This window comes from Clytia hemisphaerica, unplaced genomic scaffold (assembly GCF_902728285.1).
Source record: "Clytia hemisphaerica strain Z4C2 unplaced genomic scaffold, Clytia hemisphaerica genome assembly, whole genome shotgun sequence".
NCBI lineage: Eukaryota > Metazoa > Cnidaria > Hydrozoa > Leptothecata > Clytiidae > Clytia > Clytia hemisphaerica.
In genome coordinates, this window is record NW_027103473.1 from 142,485 (window position 1) to 162,970 (window position 20,486).

The 20,486-nt window shown below is 35.3% G+C and overlaps 2 protein-coding genes across 2 annotated transcripts; one reads left to right on the forward strand and one right to left on the reverse strand.

Annotated features, from left to right (window-relative positions):
• Window positions 1–2,386: 2,386 nt before the first annotated feature.
• LOC136798400 (uncharacterized) lies at window positions 2,387–7,678 on the reverse strand. Its single transcript, XM_067055007.1, has 13 exons — window positions 7,453–7,678; window positions 7,173–7,274; window positions 6,951–7,046; window positions 6,638–6,736; window positions 6,164–6,262; window positions 5,890–5,988; window positions 5,639–5,740; window positions 5,297–5,461; window positions 4,446–4,514; window positions 3,947–4,122; window positions 3,229–3,293; window positions 2,937–3,037; window positions 2,387–2,544 (listed from the first exon to the last, which is right to left on the reverse strand). The coding sequence occupies exons 1-13, from the start codon at window positions 7,676–7,678 to the stop codon at window positions 2,414–2,416; spliced, it is 1,530 nt and encodes a 509-aa protein (XP_066911108.1). The 3' UTR covers window positions 2,387–2,413.
• Window positions 7,679–14,466: 6,788 nt separating this feature from the next.
• Window positions 14,467–20,016, forward strand: LOC136798504 (uncharacterized). Its single transcript, XM_067055127.1, has 12 exons — window positions 14,467–14,780; window positions 15,257–15,355; window positions 15,545–15,586; window positions 15,808–15,867; window positions 16,515–16,568; window positions 16,735–16,776; window positions 17,106–17,363; window positions 17,583–17,651; window positions 17,918–18,084; window positions 18,559–18,623; window positions 19,510–19,607; window positions 19,855–20,016. Exons 1-12 carry the CDS (start codon window positions 14,576–14,578, stop codon window positions 19,986–19,988), a joined length of 1,293 nt encoding a protein of 430 aa, XP_066911228.1. The 5' UTR covers window positions 14,467–14,575; the 3' UTR covers window positions 19,989–20,016.
• Window positions 20,017–20,486: the final 470 nt, after the last annotated feature.

Genomic DNA, 20,486 nt, shown 5'->3' on the forward strand with positions numbered 1-20,486 from the left:
TGAAGTGGAGAACGAACAAAACTATACTATATTGCAAAGTATTTGCCGGAAACTACTGATCCCTATTTAATAACAATATTTTTATAGATATATAGGAATAGGAGTATAAATGTCGGTCTATTATAAATTTGGTATTGACAATAATCAGTAGTATTTCGATCAAAAGAAAAAAGAGGGGATTGTGACCAATCGTAACCAGGCTGTCCACTTTTCGCGGACATCCCTTCAGCCGGTAACTGCACCATCGCGCAAAACTAGACAAGTGCTTTGATTTATCACACACTTTGATTAAAACTCAGCTGTGAGACACTACTTTCAAAAACGTAAAGGCAACTAAATAAACTGTCTTAAAACTAGAGGTTTTCTGCATCAAATTATTTCAATCATTTTTCACGTTAAAATATTCAGCAAACGTTCCCAATAAAACAAGAATTATTTAAGCCCAAAGATAAAAAAACACAAGTCATTGATTGAAGCCAATTTTATGCTTCAATAAGCAGATTCGTTTGATTGTTTCTGGTATACCGGGTCGCCCTTCAGGTGAAATGCTTTGTAAATCGTGAGCAATGAGAGATAACTTTTCATTTTTAGTTGAATTACTTATCAATCCAATATTGTATCCAAGAGAGTAAATATCACTCTTAATTGATTGGGTAGAATTCGGGACATTGCGAAGTTCATGGGCAAGATGAATATGCCTTTGGTTATATAATTTTTGCTTATCACTCCCAGATTTAATATCATACACTACTGGATCTTCATCAAACACGCCTTACCAAAATCAATGATTTTTAAGTACTTTCGATCACGAATAAGGATGTTGTTTGGGTGAAGGTCATTATGCAACACTCCTTTATTGTGAATGTATCGCATGGCCAAGCACAAGTCCAATACAAGATCAAGCCACTGAATATTCAAATCTTGACGGAGAAGCTCTCTGAGTGTAGGACTTGGGACTGTTTCGTTACCGATGAATTCCAATAAAATAATGTTAGGGCTAACCCATCCAAAGAGGAGGGGGAGATTTTTGTGTCCATTCAAGAGTGACAAAAGCTTTGCTTCTACAAACGTTTCAAGTCGAGTATCCCTTCCAATATTTCCTTCACTGCAACTGATTGCTGAAAGTTTGGAAGCTTTCCAATTTTAAGACTACCATATGCACCACTTCCAATAGTTCCAGGTAGAATTTGCAGTTCTCTTTTGTTGAACTCTGTGACAGAAACTCTTAACGTTTGATTGATGGCTGATGCCTTACTACGAGATCGATCCAAAACTGACTTCGGCAAACTATATCGTGGTGTGACTGGGATGGGTAGCTTACGAGTTGCTGATCTCAACGCTATGGTCAATAAAGCTTTTTCACTTTCAAGCTTTCTGATTTTCTTGTCTTTATCAAATTGTTCTTCCAGCTTTTGGTCATAAAGTCTGCGTTTCTTTGATTTGCTTTTGCAACTCTTCTTCTTATTCCTCCGCCGTTTTCCTTCATCTGACCGGGTGTGTGTAGACCTGGCAAGAGAATGAACAAAAAAATTATTAAATTGTGATTCCTGTATACAACGAGGCACAAGATCCTATATTTAAGGACAGTTTTTGATCAGTGGATCTTTGCGAGATCGAAAAAAACTGTTCTAGTGAGTGGAAGTATAGATATCTGTTGTGTTTTTAGTCCTTATAATATAGCGTAATCGCGTACCTCATTGGAACCGGCAATGTTTGAAAAAGTTGAATGTGCATTTCTCTTGGGTAAATTCACATTTTGTTAATTTTTCAGAAGCAGTTCAACCCCTCCTAGTATAATAACTGATACCTTTAAAAAAGCGCATTACCCCAGTGGACACGAGATGTCTTGTTGGACATCCGATCAGACGCCTGGCCAGGCGTCTTGAAGATGTCGGGAAATGAAAATCTTTTTAGACGTCTCATTGAAGCTATTTGTGAGAGGTAAGGTTGAAGGATGTCTCGTGAGATGTCCATGCAGATATCATTTATTGGAGTGGAATCAGTAAAATACAGCCTACACGACGTTGAAGAGATGTCTTACAGTTGAATGATTCGACGTGCTTTATTGGAAGAAATTTTGGCTGATGGCTCAAAACGATTTTTAAGAGGCAATTTAATTTGGCGGACGATGGGTTTTAAGGTGAAAATGTTAAGAAAACCTCCTTTTATGACCAAAATACATAGTGAAAAATCGAGCAACACTTGAGAAAAATTAATTTTTACGGGTATTCATTTTGGCGGATGGTGAAAAAAAAAGAAATTTTGGCGGTAACTTACTTATATGTAGGTTATAATTTTCAAGCACGAATTTTTTTCCTCGATAAATTGTTCTAATTTCTTAATAGTAGGTAGGTAGGATATGAAAAGAATGAATTTCATTTTCTTTTATACACTTTTATTTCATTATAATAAGCTAGGAACTCTTTCTCCTTTGTTTTTCCGTCCAACGAAGGCCTCCTTCACGATCGGGTGCATCTTTCAACACCAGTTGAAGTTTGGTCTTCACATTTTCTTGTGTCGTTTTGAATTTCTGGCTTGCACAAGCTAAGGTTAAGAACAATAACAGCTTCAAAGTATTAGGTATACATTTAACAAATTACCAGAAATCATTCATTATGCACAAATTTTGGTTACTTCAAGGGAAAAAATTGAAAAATTCATAAAAAATTAAAGAATTTCGGTCAAAAGTGGGTGTCGTGGACGAAGATTAGTCCGCGTATTATACTAGACCCTCGTAGCGCGAACGTAAATTAGTTCCCATAAGGCAACTGAAAAACTTCTTAGGAAGAATTTTTGTACGGAGTGGAGGATATATTTTATACAAGGCATACTGAAAAAATTGCGAACTTTTTCCGTTTTCCAGGAGGGTGTAAAGTTTTTATATCCGGAGGCAAGTCAAGTTAAATTTGTGGAAATAAATATATGAAGGAGCTTACCCACAAGAGCTTGGAAGATGTTCTTTAGCTTTTTGTTAAAGGAGATTTTGTCTCCGTTTCCATCCCAATTTATACAGGATAATACTTCATTCGTGGTGATCCTTTAATAAAAATAAAAATAAAATGTCAAAAATGCTTAACACTCTAACCCTTCCACTTCTAAGGCTCCAAATCACGGTAAGCTAGGTTAAGTTCATTCAATAAAAACAATCAAGAAATGTGAATAACAGGAAATCCTTGTTCCGGTATTTCCAAGAATCTGATGAAGTGTAAAAGGTGTAATGTTACTTACAACTGCAGCATCCTCCTGATAACAAGCCGAAGATCTTTCCCACCAACAGTCATAAACAAATCAATCTAAAAGACATGGGAAGTACCCAATTGGATAAGTTTGCCAAAAAAGATGGACTAATCCATTTAGTGAGAGCCACTTTGTTCCAAAAACATCCTTCGTGTGCACAGGCTTGTTAGAAGCAAACTAATTTTTTTAAATGATCATTTGGGTCCGTAAGGTCACAAAAAGTTATGGTGAACTGGGTTTTGAGAATTTGACTAGTCCCCATGTGATGACATCACTTTTGCTGGGGCTTGAAAATGAAAGTGAAAATTAAGAGCTCAAATAATATGGCTTAAAAGAAAGGTTTTAACATGAGGATTACAAAAAATATATCCGAAAATCAATATTTGAAGAGCTATAACACGAGACAGATCCAATTCAAAAAATCGTCAAAATCAAAAAAGTTTTGGTTCATTTGAAAGAGGACCTTCTAGTGAGCAAAAAATATTACTACGAAAGAGCAAGGCACTATGTCGGCTTTGCCCCGCCTCACGCTCTACGTTGATTTGGTGTTTTCACTACAAGAGCAAAGTGGAAGTTAATTTTCACGACATGTCGTGTTTGCTAACCCTTCTCCCTACAATTAGGCAAGAATTGTATGGTATTCCAATTTTTGTGGAGGCATCTCTGTCTAGAAACATAAAATTTGCAAAACTGATATTAAAGTACGTACCAACTTATTATATTCTTCTTGGTTGTCGAGTTTCTTTTCAAACTGGAGCAATTGTTCAATTGTGGTGCACTTGGCAGGGGCCCCTCTATTGTAAAGGTTTTCAGCATGCTGACGATTATTTTTTCTTATCTCAGACTTACTATCCAAAAGAAGTTTCACCATTTTACGTTGGAAGGCTGAAAAATTAATGAAGTAGAAGTAGATTGTCATTTTTTACATTCAGTTTCCCGTAAAAACAGGGGAAATAGGAGGAAAAGGAGAAAATAATTGATTAAAAAACAGACATATGTTAACAATACTTGAGACTCAAGTCCTCCCCTTCTGAGGCTCCCAATAAAAACAATCAAGAAATGTAGGTTGTTGCAAAATTCAACGTAGCAAGTCTAATGGTGGGAAAGGAGACTTAAATAAAGGAAAAATAAAGTAGCCAGGTTGTTTATAGACATACTTTAGATGACAACCTTAAGTATAACGTATAAAGTTCATAAACAAAGATTACCTGCTTCAGAAAGAGGGTATTGATCCTTATTTTTGGAGGAAGATGGTCTTTCCTGTGTCCCCTCTTTTTCTGAAGAAGTAAAACATAGATTAGTGAAGGGGTTTTGGGGGAAAATCGCTCAATATCAGTTTATAATGACCCTCCATTTTATTGATTTTTCTCCAAGTACCCACCCCCTATAATTAAGCACAAAAGAGTAAGTTGTTCTCTCTTAGTTGTCATAATATAGAATATATTTTTGCTTTTTAGGTATCTGACTAAAAGACAAAGGGTTTGGACAACACAGAATATCAAACACACCTCGAGTTGATTGGTGACGCGAGTCAAAGCCGAGTGATTTTCGAGCTCTTGATACATTTTGCTTCAATCTTGGAGATCTTCTAGGTGAACTCACGAAGTCAATAAAATTTGACATTGGGGAATGAGTACGTTTTTGGACTTTCTGGCAGGAAGATTTCGATTTTTTGTATCCAGCTGAAAATAATAAATACAATTTTTATACTACTAGCGATAAGTATGCGAATTGTTACTGTAATAGACTGAAATAATCAAACAGGATTGGATATGTAGAAACACTCTCGAACCTTCAAGTTAATTAACCTTGTAATACACCTCGTGAAGCAATTCATTATTCAAACAGTTCTATTGTCGAAGCAGTATTGTTTTAAAAAATAGCGTAAGTTTTAAGAATTTGTAAGGGCCAAATGTAAAACCAGGAGTGCACACATTGATTCAATTTAGTAATTAAACATATTTTATCTTGCATGGGGATAAGGATGAAAACAGGGGTTCACTGAAGAGATTGTTGGAAGTTTTGTTTTCTTGTTTTTTGGCAATTTATATATATAGACGGCAAAGAACAGAGCAAAAGTCATATGACTCACATAGATGGTCATCTAAAAGAGATTTGTTCGTTTCATCCGATTCACAACCATACGCTGAATGTTGTGGTACTGGGCGAGGTCGAGTTGTAGACAATTGTTTCTGATATATTTCCTTATTTAGAGTATTGTTGCCTGAAAACACAATTATATTACGGAATTTATTATCATGATTCCAAATGCACCTTAATGCAATAAAATAACCCTCTACAATTCTGCAATTTCACAATTTTTTCCATCATAACAGGGCTTGGCAAAATATACTGCAAAGATTTCAACAAAGATTGAACCAATGTTAAAGTTAAAACTTACATGATCTACTTTCAGAGTCAGGTTTCTTTCTGACTGGCGAATCATCAATATTGTTGTTAGGCATAATCCTTTTTCTTGTTGTTGATACTGATCGAGATCTTGCTGAAGAAAATGATAAAAAAGAAAATATGTAGCTTGTGATGTTTGGGTAAACAAAGTTATAATCATTGGTTTATTAAACACCTTTGTAAAAAAAAATTCCTTTATTTAAGGGAAAGAGGTTTCATTCCAAAAAGTGATATAATACTTACCAGATCTACTTTCAGAATCTGGCTTCTTTCGTACTGGCGAGTAATCAGAATCATCACTGTGGGTATTCCTCCTAGATTTTGACTGTGGACTGGGGTTTGCTGAAAAAGGGTTGATAGAAAATAGAAATAAGCTGACTTGTGATGTTTAGGTAGAAAAAGTTATATGTAAAAAAATTAGATGGTAGATGGTAGAAAAAGTTATAATCATTGGTTTATTTGACACTTTTAAGAGAAAAAAATGAAAAGGTTTCATTCCAAGTGATATAATACTTACCAGATCTACTTTTAGGACCTGGCTTCTTTCGGACTGGCGAGTAATCAGAATCGTCACTGTGGGTATTTCTTCTAGATTTTGACTGTGGACTGGGGTTTGCTGAAAAGAGGTTGATAAAAAATAGAATTAAGCTGACTTGTGATGTTTAGGTAGAAAAAGTTATAATCATTGGTTTATTTGACACTTTTACGAGAAAAATTCCTTAAAAAGTGATATAACACTTACCAGATCTACTTTCAGAATCTGGCTTCTTTCGGACTGGCGAGCAATCAGAATCGTCACTGTGGGTATTCCTCCTAGATGTTGACTGTGGACTGGGGTTTGCTGAAAAGAGGTTGATATAAAATAGAAATAAGCTGACTTGTGATGTTTAGGTAGAAAAAGTTATAATCATTGGTTTATTTGACACTTTTAAGAGAAAATTTCCTTTATTAAATGAAAAGTTTTCATTCCAAAAACTGATATAATACTTACCAGATCTACTTTTAGAATCTGGCTTCTTTCGGACTGGCGAGTAATCAGAATTGTCACTGTGGGTATTTCTCCTAGATGCTGACTGTGGACTGGGGTTTGCTGAAAAGAGGTTGATAGAAAATAGAAATAAGCTAACTTGTGACGATTTAGGCCCTAATGGAGTGTATTTTCAACATTGTCAACTTGACTTGGAAATTTTAAATCTATTGTCCACCGAATCAAATTTAATTTTGTTGCTGATCTGCCAAATTGATTTCTGAGGCCATCCATCAAATTCAATTACCACCAAAATGTCTTCTCATAAGATACTTACCAGATTTACTTTCAGACTCAGATTTATTCATTGCTGAATTATTAGCATTGTCGTTGCGAGTGTTTCTCCTTGGTGGTGGCTTGGGATACAATTTTGCTGGAAAAGAGAATGACTAAAATTACTTAAATAGCTTGTGATATCTTGACAGACCAATGTTAAGTTAATAGATCATTATCAGACCTGAAGGATTTTTTTTTCTGAAAATAACGACTGAAAACTTACTGGCTTCTTTTTCAGGAGATTTTTGCTTTTGCTGCTTTATTGGTGATTCTTCTGTGGTGCTGGTGCTATACTCCTCCCACACCTGTTTGCAAAGGCTATGTTCTAAAGGAATATCAAAAAATCTTATAGTACACAATTGGGCAACATTTGGCAGACTTCAAACTTGTTGCATTCTTCAATAATGTTAGAGAACTTCAACTAGAGAAACGCAAGCAAGGATTGAGCATCATTACTATTGATTTGTTTGATTACTACGTTATAGGAAAAAAAAGTTACTTACCCCCAATAAAAATAGTTTTTACAAGGTGATATGTTGGCCACTTGTTTGATGGATTGGCACAAGTTTCAAATTCTCTTCTTGCATTTAAAGAAGTTGACCAGTGTACTATTTTATTTTCTTCGTCAACCCAAGCTGATGGAACTACTATCTGAGACTCCTCTCCATTGTCCTCAATGCAAACAACACAAGCATATTTGCCAGAGTGATTATTGTTATCTGAATTCATGTTTTTTTTTTAAGAATATACTTATTTTCTGCTGAAAAAACTGCATATTTGTTAAAAACAGTCGTCTTTTAGACTTTGTATGAGTAGTATTATTATTTTATGGAAAGTCCTTTTTAAAATTAAAGAAAATAGGATAAATAAATCATCTATTTCGCATGACATAAAGTCCAATGTAAATAAATCCCCTTAACTTTCTCCCAAGAGTGTTTACACGCTACACGCTTTTTGTATTGTCCGGTGGGATGGTAAACTGAAAAATTGCCAAAATTTCTCTTGGTGTCCGGGAGTTGAGCGTTGCCCGGGCTCAAAAATGGCTACACGCTTTTTGTTTTATAGGAATAACTTCTATAAGAATATCAGGGTGAGATTTCGGGTTTAGAGCGATAGCCCTTTTGTTGAGAACAATAGAAAAATAAGAATAACGCTCACCCTCAGCCAAAGTACACTATTCTTACAAAAAAAAGCGTGTATGTCTGATAAAAGTTCTATTTCTGAAATAAAGTCTCGACAACATCTCAGCAGTGTCGTAAAACCAGCCGCCTTATTTAAATACGTTGTGACGGACGTCGATATATATCGCCAAAACAGATGTCTGCAATTAAGATGATAAAAAGACCATAATATGACGTCTTGTAAACATCCTGCTGAAGACGTCATAGTCATGATCTTATTACGATTAGAACCAGACGTCTCGAAAACAGCTCGTGCCCACTGGGACGATGTAGAACTTGAAAATCAGTTACTTAAATTTAGGTTTTGCCAATTTTGTGAAAACTGCAAAAACCAAAAAATGCTGACGTCAGCAAAATTTGTTTTTTAAATAACTCCAGTTTGGCTAATGGTATAAACATGAAATTTATATGCCGTGATCTTGGTTGACAACATTTGTCACAGACAACATTTGTCACAGAATAAACAAGAAAACCCTATTCGGAAAGTCGGTACAATCGTCAGGTTTTTTGGGCGCTGTTCGCAGGTTAGGATCTTTCCCATAATGGCATGTCTTTGAATCATTATTTTTTGTTCACTTAACCCACATTGAGTCCCGTTCAAGTTTTTTCATGTACCCTTATTGAAATTTTCATGTCAAATTCAGCAACGCGGTAGGGCCAATACCCTAGGGGCCAAGAATAAGGGCCGCTTTAAGGTTAACATATTCAGGCACACATTTAGTTTGGCAAATTAAAGATGGCAGCATAAGTTTCTGTTGATTGCCGACTTGATTCATCGGGATTTACTAGATCTTAAAAATTCGACAAAATTTTCTACCGGCCGACCAACCGACTGGATTTGAAGATGTTTTAGGACCCAAATTGAACATATTTTTGATTGCCCCTTTATTTTTTGAAACTTACCCCGGACTGAACACGCGGTCTGTGTGATGTACTTAAACATTTGGGCGATCGCATTGGCGTCCGTCAATTTTGCCATCATAGTGATGTCTAGGCGCTTTCATGCAATTATAGTCAACCGTAACTCGCAACCATGTGTTCACTCATCCGGACGTGCGGTTCACTTATTTGACAGCGCACTTCGTTTGTCTGGGGATGTAAATATTTTTTCGTTCCACAGACATTTGCCCCATATTGTCCGGGGAATCGGCAGGGTCATGAATTTAATTTTATAAGCTAAGTTAGTAGAGGGATGATTTGGGAAGATTGTAAAATTTTCTACGTGTGAATTATAAATTCCATTTAGGAATTTTCAGGAGCACGTTATCTACTAATCATACATCCCCCACCCCTTATATAGTATGAAAATAAAGTGTTTTCTCCTGTCAGATCTACAAACAACAAAGAATGGCCGAATTCTTTTTCCTCTTAGAGAGAAAAGGAAAGATGTACGGGATGATTCCGATTTGGAAGATAATTTTCTGCTTTATCGGGGAAATTCCCCGGTTTCGGGTAAAAAGCGGTATCACGGATTAGATAAGGGCCTAAGTACACTAGCAACTTTGCCGTGTGCTTGGGTCTTTTGTTGGAAAATGACGTAATGGAAAACCACAATGCAATCCGCGGTTTTAACTCATGGTTTTGTGCTTTTTGTGGTTGATGGTAAGGGCTGTGGATAGTTGACGACCATAAGCTCTCCACCTTATTATTTTCATCCCTACAACTGGCCATACTCTCATGAGCTTGTGCTGAAATACTAGATGCAATTACACTATTATATTATGTTGGTCGTCTTATCCTGCTTGGTCTTTGTTTGTCCATATGCTGGTGGTAAGATAGGTAACGATTTTAAATCCAGCACCTTTGATTTATGTTTCTGACCTGTTGTTTTGATTGATTGTCGTATAAATGATAAATGAGTTGAATAGTCAGAAAAGACTTTAAAATATATTTACCTCACTGATTAAGAGTGAAACATGAAAAAACTCTAACTAAGTGAGGTAAGATGAGAGTTAAAAATCTACCTACCTACAGTACAGTAAAGGGAACTTTATTTTTGCGGAAACTAATTTTGGTGGATCTGGCAAATTTAGACGAAATTTGCTAAAATTAATTCCCGCCAAAATTAAATTTTATTGTTTTCTTGCCTAAATAAACCTTGAAATTCATCAAAGTTGCTCAAAATAAGTCAAAATAGATTAGACTTACGCTGTCGTTTGCCGAAATTAGTTTCCGCCAAAATTAAAAATAAGTTCCCTTATGGTATTCCAGGTGGTGGAAGTAATCTTAAACTTTGTTTTGATTGGCAATCGTATACTTTAATCGTAGAAATTTTAGCAAGACAAATTTTAGAGTTTTAGCGAGTTTTCCCTATTTTGCTAAAATAAGTCTCGCTAAAACACGCTGAATCGCCAGATTGCTAAAATTTATCAGCGCGAAATTTCTGGTTATGTTCCCTTGATACATTTTTATCAATAGGAAGGGTTTCAGTGCAAAGAAATGCTAGAAAACGAATACAATCAATAATGTAATACGAGTATTCGTTAAAATTTATCCACGCAAAATTTTTTGAAATCGTGATTTGCTAAAATAAATCCTAAAAAAATCAAGATTTTCATGACTCGCTAATATACGCTAAAATTATTCTCGCTTAAATTTCTACGATTAAAGTAGTCTGTTTTATAAAAAAACTATTCGGTTCCCGTCACCTAACCTGAGATCAGATTGTGATTGTTTTCTTCTCATCACGCTGAAGCTCTAAAAGGATGGGTGAAAACAAACGATCTGAAGAATATCCATAATCTCATTTCCTAAAGTCTGTGCATCGTGCGCCACAAGTGGACTGGGAATGACAACAAAGTTGCGAGACAAAAGTGATATAGGGCACCGTACCGTGAGATTGGGTAACTTGCATCAATGGAGGGAAACTTGCATAGCCATTAAATGCCTAACTGACCAAAGTAGTAAAATTTCAAAAAAAAATGTAAGAACTGTACAGCGCCATAGCTTTAGGGTGGTTGGATAATAAAATTCGTGCAAGATCATAATTTCATGATTGCAGGAGTTTGCAAGATGTTTCTCAATGGCTGCTGTAAGTGTAAAAGACCTCTTTTTTGTTGTATTGAAAAATGTCAACCTGTTCTTAGCGTCAACTTTAAAAAAGGTCTCAACTTTCCAATCGCTTTTTTGATCGCTATTTTTAAAATCAACCAATCAGCATTCAGAATAGCAATTGGAAAGTTAAGCAAATTTTTTGAAAGTTGAGGCTAAGTACGGTACGTACCTTTCTACCCTGACCTCCACCTAGTACGCTTTTGGTGGTACCCTCCCCCTCCCCCTCAGAGTATATGTACTTCTTGAATGGACCCCGTAGGTAACCTGATAACAGATGATCATAATTCTCTGACGCGCACAGTAATCCTCTGAAGGGGCTTTAAAATTAACCATCTGAGGAAAATAGTCCTATAAAACAAAATTTACAACAAGAATCCTGTTGTGCGCTGGAATGTCACAAACTAAATTTTCCTGATATGGCGCCCTATATCAGCATGTCTCGCAACTTTGTTGTCATTGTTGCGATTCCCAGTCCACTCTTGGCCAGCTTTTATAACCCCGTTTCCGTCAGACATGAGATTCTCTGCTTTGATGGCTGAATATTACAGGACAGAAAAGTTTACTGTTTCAAGTTTTGGTCATTGAATAGACCTTTTTTCAAAGAGGACGTCCTGTTGAATAATTATGTAGTCCGGCCATAAAAACAATGATAGAGCCATGCATAATTACTGTATCATGCATATTGTAATAATTATGTATGGTTTTATCATTGTTTTTCTGCTGGACTACATAATTATTCAACAGGGTTGCCTCTTTGAAAAAATATGTCTATTTCATCTCTCTGTGATAAAATTGATTTCCAAACAAATTTTTTTACAGAATCTGTCATATTTTGATTGTATGTCTGCTGAATATAAGAGAAGGTGGCGTGAAAAAAGAAAAAGGGAGTTGGAATTTCTTCAAAATACTGACAGTGACACAGATAACGCACTGCATAAGCGAAATTGTAATGATATTAGAAACAACTTTGAAATTGAAGATGTAGATCAAGCTGGTATTCCTACTAGTGAGGGATCTAGCCGCTCAACCTCTCCAACTCCAAGTATTTCAAATTCCAATGAAACTGACAGTGAGTCAGATGATGACAGTGACGATGGTAGTGAAACATCTGGGGGTAATTATAGTAGCAGCTCAGATGATGATTTTGCAGATTTGAATTTGAATGAAGGTCCAACTTTAGCTGATGAATTAAGGCAATGGGCTGGTAAGAATGCTTATACACGCGCAGAACTTAAAGATATCTTATCGATTTTTCGTGCTTATGGTCATGCAGATGAACTTCCAAAAGACCCTAGAACCCTTATGCGCACACCAAGGGAGGTGGCCACAATTCGAAAGTGCGGAGGTGAATATATTTATTTAGGGATTAAAACAGGGATCATCAGGTGCCTAAAAGATTTTCCTGAGTTTGATTCTGAAATCATTAAGCTGATCATTAACGCTGATGGCATACCATTATTTAAGTCAAATGGCCTAGATCTTTGGCCAATTTTAGGAATGTTTGTGCATCCTCATCCTTTCGTTATTTCTCTCTATTGTGGTGAGGGGAAACCAAATAACTGTGAGGAATACTTAGAGGATCTTTTAAATGAATACAATGAGCTCCGAGATAATGGTTTTGTATTTGATAATAAGCAATATTATGTCAAAATATGGTGCATGCTTTGTGATGCTCCTGCCAGACAGTTCATTAAATGCATAAAAGGGCATGGGGGATTCTATTCATGCGAACGATGCATGATTAAAGGTGAAAGAATTGATGGTAGAACAGTTTTTCTTGCAACCAACATGGACTTGAGAACTGAAGAAGATTTTGAAAATTTTAAATATGAAGGTAAGCATCAGCATCAACTCAGTCCGTTGGTTGAAGCAAGATCAGGATTGAAGTGTATAGAAGGATTCCCCCTTGACTACATGCATCTTGTTTGTCTGGGTGTTATGAAACGAATTTTACAATTTTTAAAAGAAGGACCACGTCTTTGTAGACTATCTCAAAGGCAAATTAGACAAGTCTCTCAAATGCTTCAAAGTTTTCGAGGGAAAATGCCATCAGAATTTGCACGACAGCCCCGTGGGCTTAACCATTTTAAAAGATTTAAAGCAACAGAATTTAGATCTTTCTTACTATATTATGGATTTATTGTTTTATCTGATGTTTTAACACAAGCTGTATATGAACATTTTTTGAAATTGGTTGTTGCCCTTCGAATTTTGCTTGATGAAAATGACGAGTTCAGAAATGAAAACTTGGATTATGCTAAAAGACTACTTGCATATTTTTCAGATCAAGCAGCAACCCATTACAGTGCTTCATTCACTGTGTATAATGTTCACGGTTTGATCCATTTGGCTGATGATGCTTTAAAATATAATGTTAATTTAGATATTATATCCTGCTTTCCTTTTGAGAATCACCTTCAGATCTTGAAGAAACTTGTGCGCAATGCAACAAACCCGTTAGTATCTGTTGTGAAAAGGGTAACTGAGTTGGAAAGTGCTGGCATCAAATCATCCTACAAATGCATTCTAACTGAAGTTTCAAAATCGGAAAGGGATAGTTGGTTTTTGTTGAATAACAGTTGTGTTGGATGTGTCAAAGACGTCTTGTCTGAAACAACCTTTATGTGCGCTGATTTTTTTGATAAACCTTTGTCATTCCAGTCTGGTTGGAATCTATTTTTTGGCAAGTCGTGTAAAAGGAGAACGGAAAAGGGTTGAAAAAACTGCCATGAAGCGCAAGATAGCATGTCTTGAGATTGACGGTGGTAAGGTACTTGTAACTTTGCTAAATGATGTAAAGTTTGAAAAAGGACTGGGCGTTTATTTTTAAATCTATGTAGTAGTTTTTTTTATTCTTACAAACTGACTAATTTCCAGAGTTTTGAGCTGCTACAGTTTTTACAGTTTGGTTCAAAGAACAAAAAAACAATCTAGGCTCTGATTAATAATTAGTTTTGAAAATAACATAGGATGGACTATTTCTATTCATCTATCTTATTCAAAATTAGGATTGAGTTTCAAAACTTGAGCCAATATTAAGTTTTGCCACCATTTAATCTGGTAGCAAAAAAGCCCTGGAAATTTCTGTTTTTCATTTGAGTGAACGCTTTCCAAGTTTCCCATGATGCTTATAAATCTCAATTCGTGGTGTTTGGTTCTTTTTATAGATTTATTAGATTGAAAAACTGGCAGGCCGATCCATTTCATTTTATTTTTTTTGGCCCAACCTTGATAACAAAATATTTCTATTGCATCAATATCATTATGAATTCCCTCTTGTTCTGTGAATCTTTGAATTGTGCGATTTTTACGTAAATTGTTCAGGGTACTGCCAGACTGATCCTAACATCATATTTATTTCAAACAGATCAATTGTATAAAAGTATTAAGAATGTCTTACACTAAGGTATTTGTATGTGCCATTTTGGAAGATGGAAATGAAGAGTCAGTCTCTGTCTTGCCACGAAATTGGATAAAAGGCAGCACTGCATACTGGTCAGATGACAAAAATTTTAAATCCAAACACTACCACGATTGCTGTGACGTTGACCCCAACTGGCCCAGTTATCGTGTAAAAAAGGAATTGCTTACAGGAGGTGAGTACATTATCCTTTTGGTGAAGTTTTGATAGATAGTAAAATACTACTTTAAAGGAAGAAACTTTCGATTTTCACAAATTTTGGGCAAATTCGCGAAAGTAGTTTCCGCGAAAAAATGCTAATTTGCGAAAGTTTTTTCTCACGAAAAAAAAAATGACCGTGTACAGTACAAAGACTTCTTTTCCGTCTATTAGAAAAATTTAAAAACAGTAATTTTTACACTTAGACACCTCAAAAGCAAGCTCAGTAATATGCTAATACACTCGTTGTTAACAAAAGGGTAACAAATTCTTTGAGATGGTTTCTAGGGGGTGAGTGATTTTTCAAATAAAATGGTGGAATTCAGTTGATAGACAAGTGAAATACAATGGTTTGGTTTCACATTCCTCAGCACACCCTTTGTCTGATTATAATGTTCTTTTCCTTGTTGTGAAGTATTTGTTACATTTGTTAAACATAACATTTTTTCATAGATTTCAATACTTGTCGTATATACCAAAAGGGGTATCAAACCAGTTTGGAGTCCACTGGTGAAGAAGAAGTTGAAAAAAGTCCCAAGAAAAGATCTCCACGTAAGGATGATATCTTTAATCAAACTTACAATGTTTTAAAAGAATGGTTGCATTTAATTGTTCAAGTAGAAAAGCTTGGTCCAGTTTTTATCCAGTGTTCTTGCTTTAATAAGTATCAATGTGTGGCGTTCTTCAACCCTCAAATATTTTGATTTTATTATTTTTCATAATCTAATCTAATTTTTTTAGTTCGCGGGGACCCATCACCTCCTCAGAAAAAGAGTAAAGTTGGTAAGTGTTGTCATATGTTTTTAGTATACATTGTATGATTTCTTATTACTGAACTGAAAGGTTTGTAAATCTAATAGTAGGTCCATATCAGTGGTTTTTCACTGTCTGCTAGTTTGTTTTGACCTTCTTTACCAAATAAATTAATAATAATAATAATAATAATAGCTATTATATTTTCCTTGGCTCTGTTAAAAGCATGAGGAATTAATTTTGTTTTTAAGCTTCCAGATCACAATCACAAAGAAAGTTTTCAGATGATCAGGGGAAGAGAAAAAACTATGGTAAAGCCTTATCCTTGTAAGGTTGTAATTTTTGGTTGCATTCTAGTTGCACCATCATGCTCATTAAAAAGATATTTGCGATATTATCCTAACAATATTTGAAAAGAATTAATAGTGGAAATTGAAAATTAAAGAAAAAATGAACTTTTTGTAGAATTGAATTACAATGACCATTTCCACGATTTTTTACACAATTTCCATTTTCATTTTTCAATACTTTTTGGAATAACTTTTATAAGATATGATATTCCACCATTAAATGTCTTTTCAAGAGAACAAATCGACAATTCAATTCTGGCTCTCTAAAGTTACATCCAGTTATAGTCACTGTAGAGTGTTTTGAGATTAACTCATTTTTTAACATACTGACAATATTAAGCAGATATTCAATAGGTAAAAGTTGTAGAGTGTAGGAACTATTCAATGACTGTTTTTGCCTACGGGTATATAATAAAATAAGTTAACCCTTTCAGTCCCAGTTTTTTTTTACCTCAAAAAAGAATTATTTCAATAAACGTCATAGAATTATTTTATTGTAGCCTTTTGGAAGCTCTAAATTGACTACTTGTTATCCTCATAATTTTGACAACTTCAGTCTTTCATTTTAGAAGAATCACAGTTCATTTCTTTGTTTGATTTTATTTTAGGCGCCCACAAAGTTGATTCAGATGATGATTCATCAGACAGTGAAAGTTCTGAAAGTAAGTTACATGTTTTAACCTTTTTTTAAATCTATTACATCTTTTTTTTGATTAAGTTGCCCTAGGATTGAATTATAGACTAAACTGGATGCTGACTTTTTAAATTGTTAAATACACTAGATATTTTGACAAGATTACTGTCATTATTTTGCTTTACTTTTTTAAGGAGAAGATAATCGTACTATGAATTTGTCGACTTTGAAAAATAGTAAGTGCACTCTGATAGAAATGTTGGGGATGCTGGAAACAGGGGCTATACATACATACAATGCAGGCGTCTGGGTTTAAGATCTTACAAAATATTGTAAACAAAGGAACTAACTCTATAACTATCAGTTGCTGAAAAACACAACAGATTTTTCTATTTCCCCAAATAACTTTTGTAACCTATCTTATGACATGGGTTAAATGATTAATGATTCGCAAAATAAAAAGACAAAGAGCAAAAATAGACGTTATATAATGACATTGAAAAACTTTAGTCTATCTAATTGAAGTAATAGAACCTAATTATAGCTTTTCTTTTTCCTTTTATAGCACATCTTTCATCACAATCGTCTCCCCTAATTCATTTTGACGGCGGCCCATTTAATGAATCGCCACTGCCAAAAAAAACCGTCCGAGAAAACGAAAGTCCGAGACGGTCACCTCGTAAGCACGTAACACCAAATTCACATAAGTCAACATTTTCAACGAGTAGCAGTGGAAAAGAGAGAAAGAGTGAATCAAGGAGTGAATCAAAGAGTTCAAGAAAAAGTCTTGGTTTTGGCTCGGGAACCAAATCAAGCGAATCAGGTATGTATGACAGTTTTTACAAAGAATTAATGAGCACTGTCACTTAATTCTTGACAGTGCCATCTGTTTGATTATATTCAGCAAAAGTATTTATGGTACATTTCTTTTCCGTATGATTCTTTTGAATGAAATGGTTATACACAGAAATCTTTTTTTTAATCGGTGAAAAGATATTCCTTGTGTGCAGTATGTAGTAAACAAATGTATATTATATTATAGGAAAAGGAAAACATCGCAGCAAATCCGCAGCATGTAATATCCAAGACATGTACCCATTACCTGAAGCAGGTCAGTATGGATTTATGAATTTGATTTTAAAGTTGCCTTTCAATGAGCTAATATTTTAAGTGTACATATATATTCATCACCGTCTCTTAGCATGTATGATACTACTGAAATCATAATATCTATATAGCCGCCTGATGGAAGACTGAGATGAAACGAAAACTTTGTGTATGATAGCAACAGTTTATGAGAAAAGCTTTTCGGTTTTAGAAAACGGGACGGAATGAATAAATAAAAAAACTTTACAATCATACTCATCGATTTTTCAGAATTTCAGCGGAAGCAAATAAACCTTCTCTTGGAAATAAAAAAGTTGGTGGGCGGTCCTAATAAGGACAAAATTTATGACCGTACAGAGAAGAAAAAGTGTGAAACCGTGGAAGAATTGTGTGCATATGATAAGAAGCTGGACGATCAGAAGGAGTTTGAAAATTTGGTAAGCTGCACGTTTGTATTTTTGCTTTTACATGCATTTTTTATAATAATAATGTACTTTTATTGAAGTAGATGTTTGCCTAAATCCAAAAAAATTCACATTATTTCGGACACAGTTAGCCATCGAACCCTTATACTTTTTTGTGTGTTACCCAGTATTGATTTTTGTTTCTAATTTTCATTTTTATAGATTAATAATAAAAATTTAAAGTGTAAACTTCAATAGGTTTTGCAATAGTGTAATCTTTTCTACATTGCTGTTTTGCAAATATTGGAAAAACGACTAAAGTCTGTCAAAAAGGTGTGCAGTGTTTGTATTTTTCCATAATAATATATAAGCGCATTTAAATATTTTTCCAACGATACCAAACTTTTTATTATACGACAAATGGTTGGAAAGTTATCGGCAAAAATAGAAACACTGCACACCTTTTTGACACATCATACTTTAGTTTTAATACCTGTTACATTGCAGATCGATCTATGGCTCTCAGTTGGCGGGAAAGACACGCGTCAAAATGTTGGGCGAATGTTGAGGGTGTAAGTGTTTTTATTTTTTCATTTAGTCTAAAATTACCATTTATTCATTCGGATGAAAATGAGAATTTTCGAACGAAAATTGCTCTAAAAGTGAAAAATATTCCGTGAATCCGATAAAACGGTTGCTTCTCGACTTTATATTGGTATTGGCATTATCTTGAAAAAAATTTGGATTTCGAGGTTTTATATATGTGACCCTCCAAACGATTTGGAGTACATTAAAAACGAGACCGGTCTTGGTGCGGTCGTGCTCGTGCCGCTTTCCGACTGGTTAATTGTGCGTGTAAAAGTTTAAAAAAGCGGCCAGAAGACCGCACAGTACCGTATGGTCCGTGCGTACAAAACGCCAACTAAAGCGGACGATGGTGCGGTCCCCGCCGACTAAAGCGGACGATGGTGCGGTCCCCGCCGTTTGTTTATATTTCATTCAGTTGCCGTAAGAATTTCAGCCTCCAGTTCAAGCAAGCAAAACAACAATTTGTTTCTGGACACACAAAAAGAACTTGCGATGTTCGATGTTCGATGCTCACATGTGAATTCTTGAGTTCAATTTTGTTTATTATATTATCATTTTACCGCACGGTAAATCGTTTCGCCGCTTTTTTGCCGCACATTTTATCGATCTGTCCGCACCAAGACCGGTCTTATTTTTAATGTACTCCAAATCGCTTGGGGGGTCACATATTTCCAACTTTTTTTGAGAATTTTGCAAAGACATCAACTTTCGCGACAAAGGCCAAAATTCGCGTATCTTCTATCTAAAAGTTTGTGTATCTTCATGCAACGCAGGGTGTTTGGTATTATTATGCTCCTCTCAACCCGTGCGTATTACTGTATCAGTAGTTTAGTACAATCAAGAGGGTAAATCTTACATGTTACATTTCAGGACCACGACGAACGCTGTTTTGTCCGAATTGAATCACGATGGAAACGGAAATAAAATGTCTTTCAAAAGCCTTACTAATTTGAATCTAGCACTCGAGAGTAAGTGTATTTTAGTGTTGATTATTATTAGTATCTAATCCTAGTATTTACTGGATTTGTGTGAATTTGCCTTAAATGAGGAATCTTTTTACCTTGAAACTAGACCTCACATCACTGGACAACAACAGATCTACTGGTTTCCCTCATTCCCTGAAGTGGAGTTTTTCCTAATCAATTCTTACAGTCACTTTGTCTCAATACAAACCATTTAATGTTGATTTATCGATTTACTGTTTCTTTTGTATAGGATGTTGCAAGGCAAAGACCGGGGCCGACGATATGGTTGTGAAAACCGCCTTACAGGACGTATTAAAGGACGCCCCCGACCGAGAGGGTGGGAGCCGATGGGCCAAGAAGCAGCAGAAGAAACAAAACAAATAATTTTTTGTTGTATTTTTATCTTATGTATTTTTTGTCTTAGAAAAAAAGAAAACATGTATAAATTGATCAAAATGCTCGTATCATATCTATTTGAAAGTAACTTCGTGACATAAAAAGAGGAACCTCTTCCAGAGAATGGAAAGGTCCCTGATACTAGTGATGGGAGTTTTTGAACAAGAATCTTTTGATGATTTAGTGATTAATAGAGAAGAATCTGGCATAAAACAAACTCAAAATGATACTGTCTCAAATATAATGGAAAAGCAGGGGGCTTGGATTCTTAATTTGATTTTTGAGAAAATATTTTACGCGTCCAATATAATTATATCGTCTAAAACACGGGTTTCCGACGTCGTGTAGGAGACGTCGGTACAGTACGTCATAACAACGTCCCCATATCGACGTCTTTCACGATTCCCAAAATAGAACGGATATGAGACGTCTGCCCGACGTTCTCTGAGACGTCTTTGAGAACGTCTCGTGTCCACTGGGTTATAG

Bases quoted from the DNA above. Each gene is read 5' to 3' on its own strand.
- LOC136798504 (XM_067055127.1), top strand. From the start codon at position 14,576: ATGTCTTACACTAAGGTATTTGTATGTGCCATTTTGGAAGATGGAAAT. The intron at 14,781-15,256 runs GTGAGTACATTA...ATTTTTTCATAG, and splicing joins AAAGGAATTGCTTACAGGAG to ATTTCAATACTTGTCGTATA. The intron at 15,356-15,544 runs GTAAGGATGATA...TAATTTTTTTAG, and splicing joins TCCCAAGAAAAGATCTCCAC to TTCGCGGGGACCCATCACCT.
- LOC136798400 (XM_067055007.1), bottom strand. From the start codon at position 7,678: ATGAATTCAGATAACAATAATCACTCTGGCAAATATGCTTGTGTTGTT. The intron at 6,263-6,637 runs GTAAGTATTATA...ACCTCTTTTCAG, and splicing joins AGATTCTAAAAGTAGATCTG to CAAACCCCAGTCCACAGTCA. The intron at 2,545-2,936 runs GTAAGCTCCTTC...TCTTAACCTTAG, and splicing joins CATCTTCCAAGCTCTTGTGG to CTTGTGCAAGCCAGAAATTC.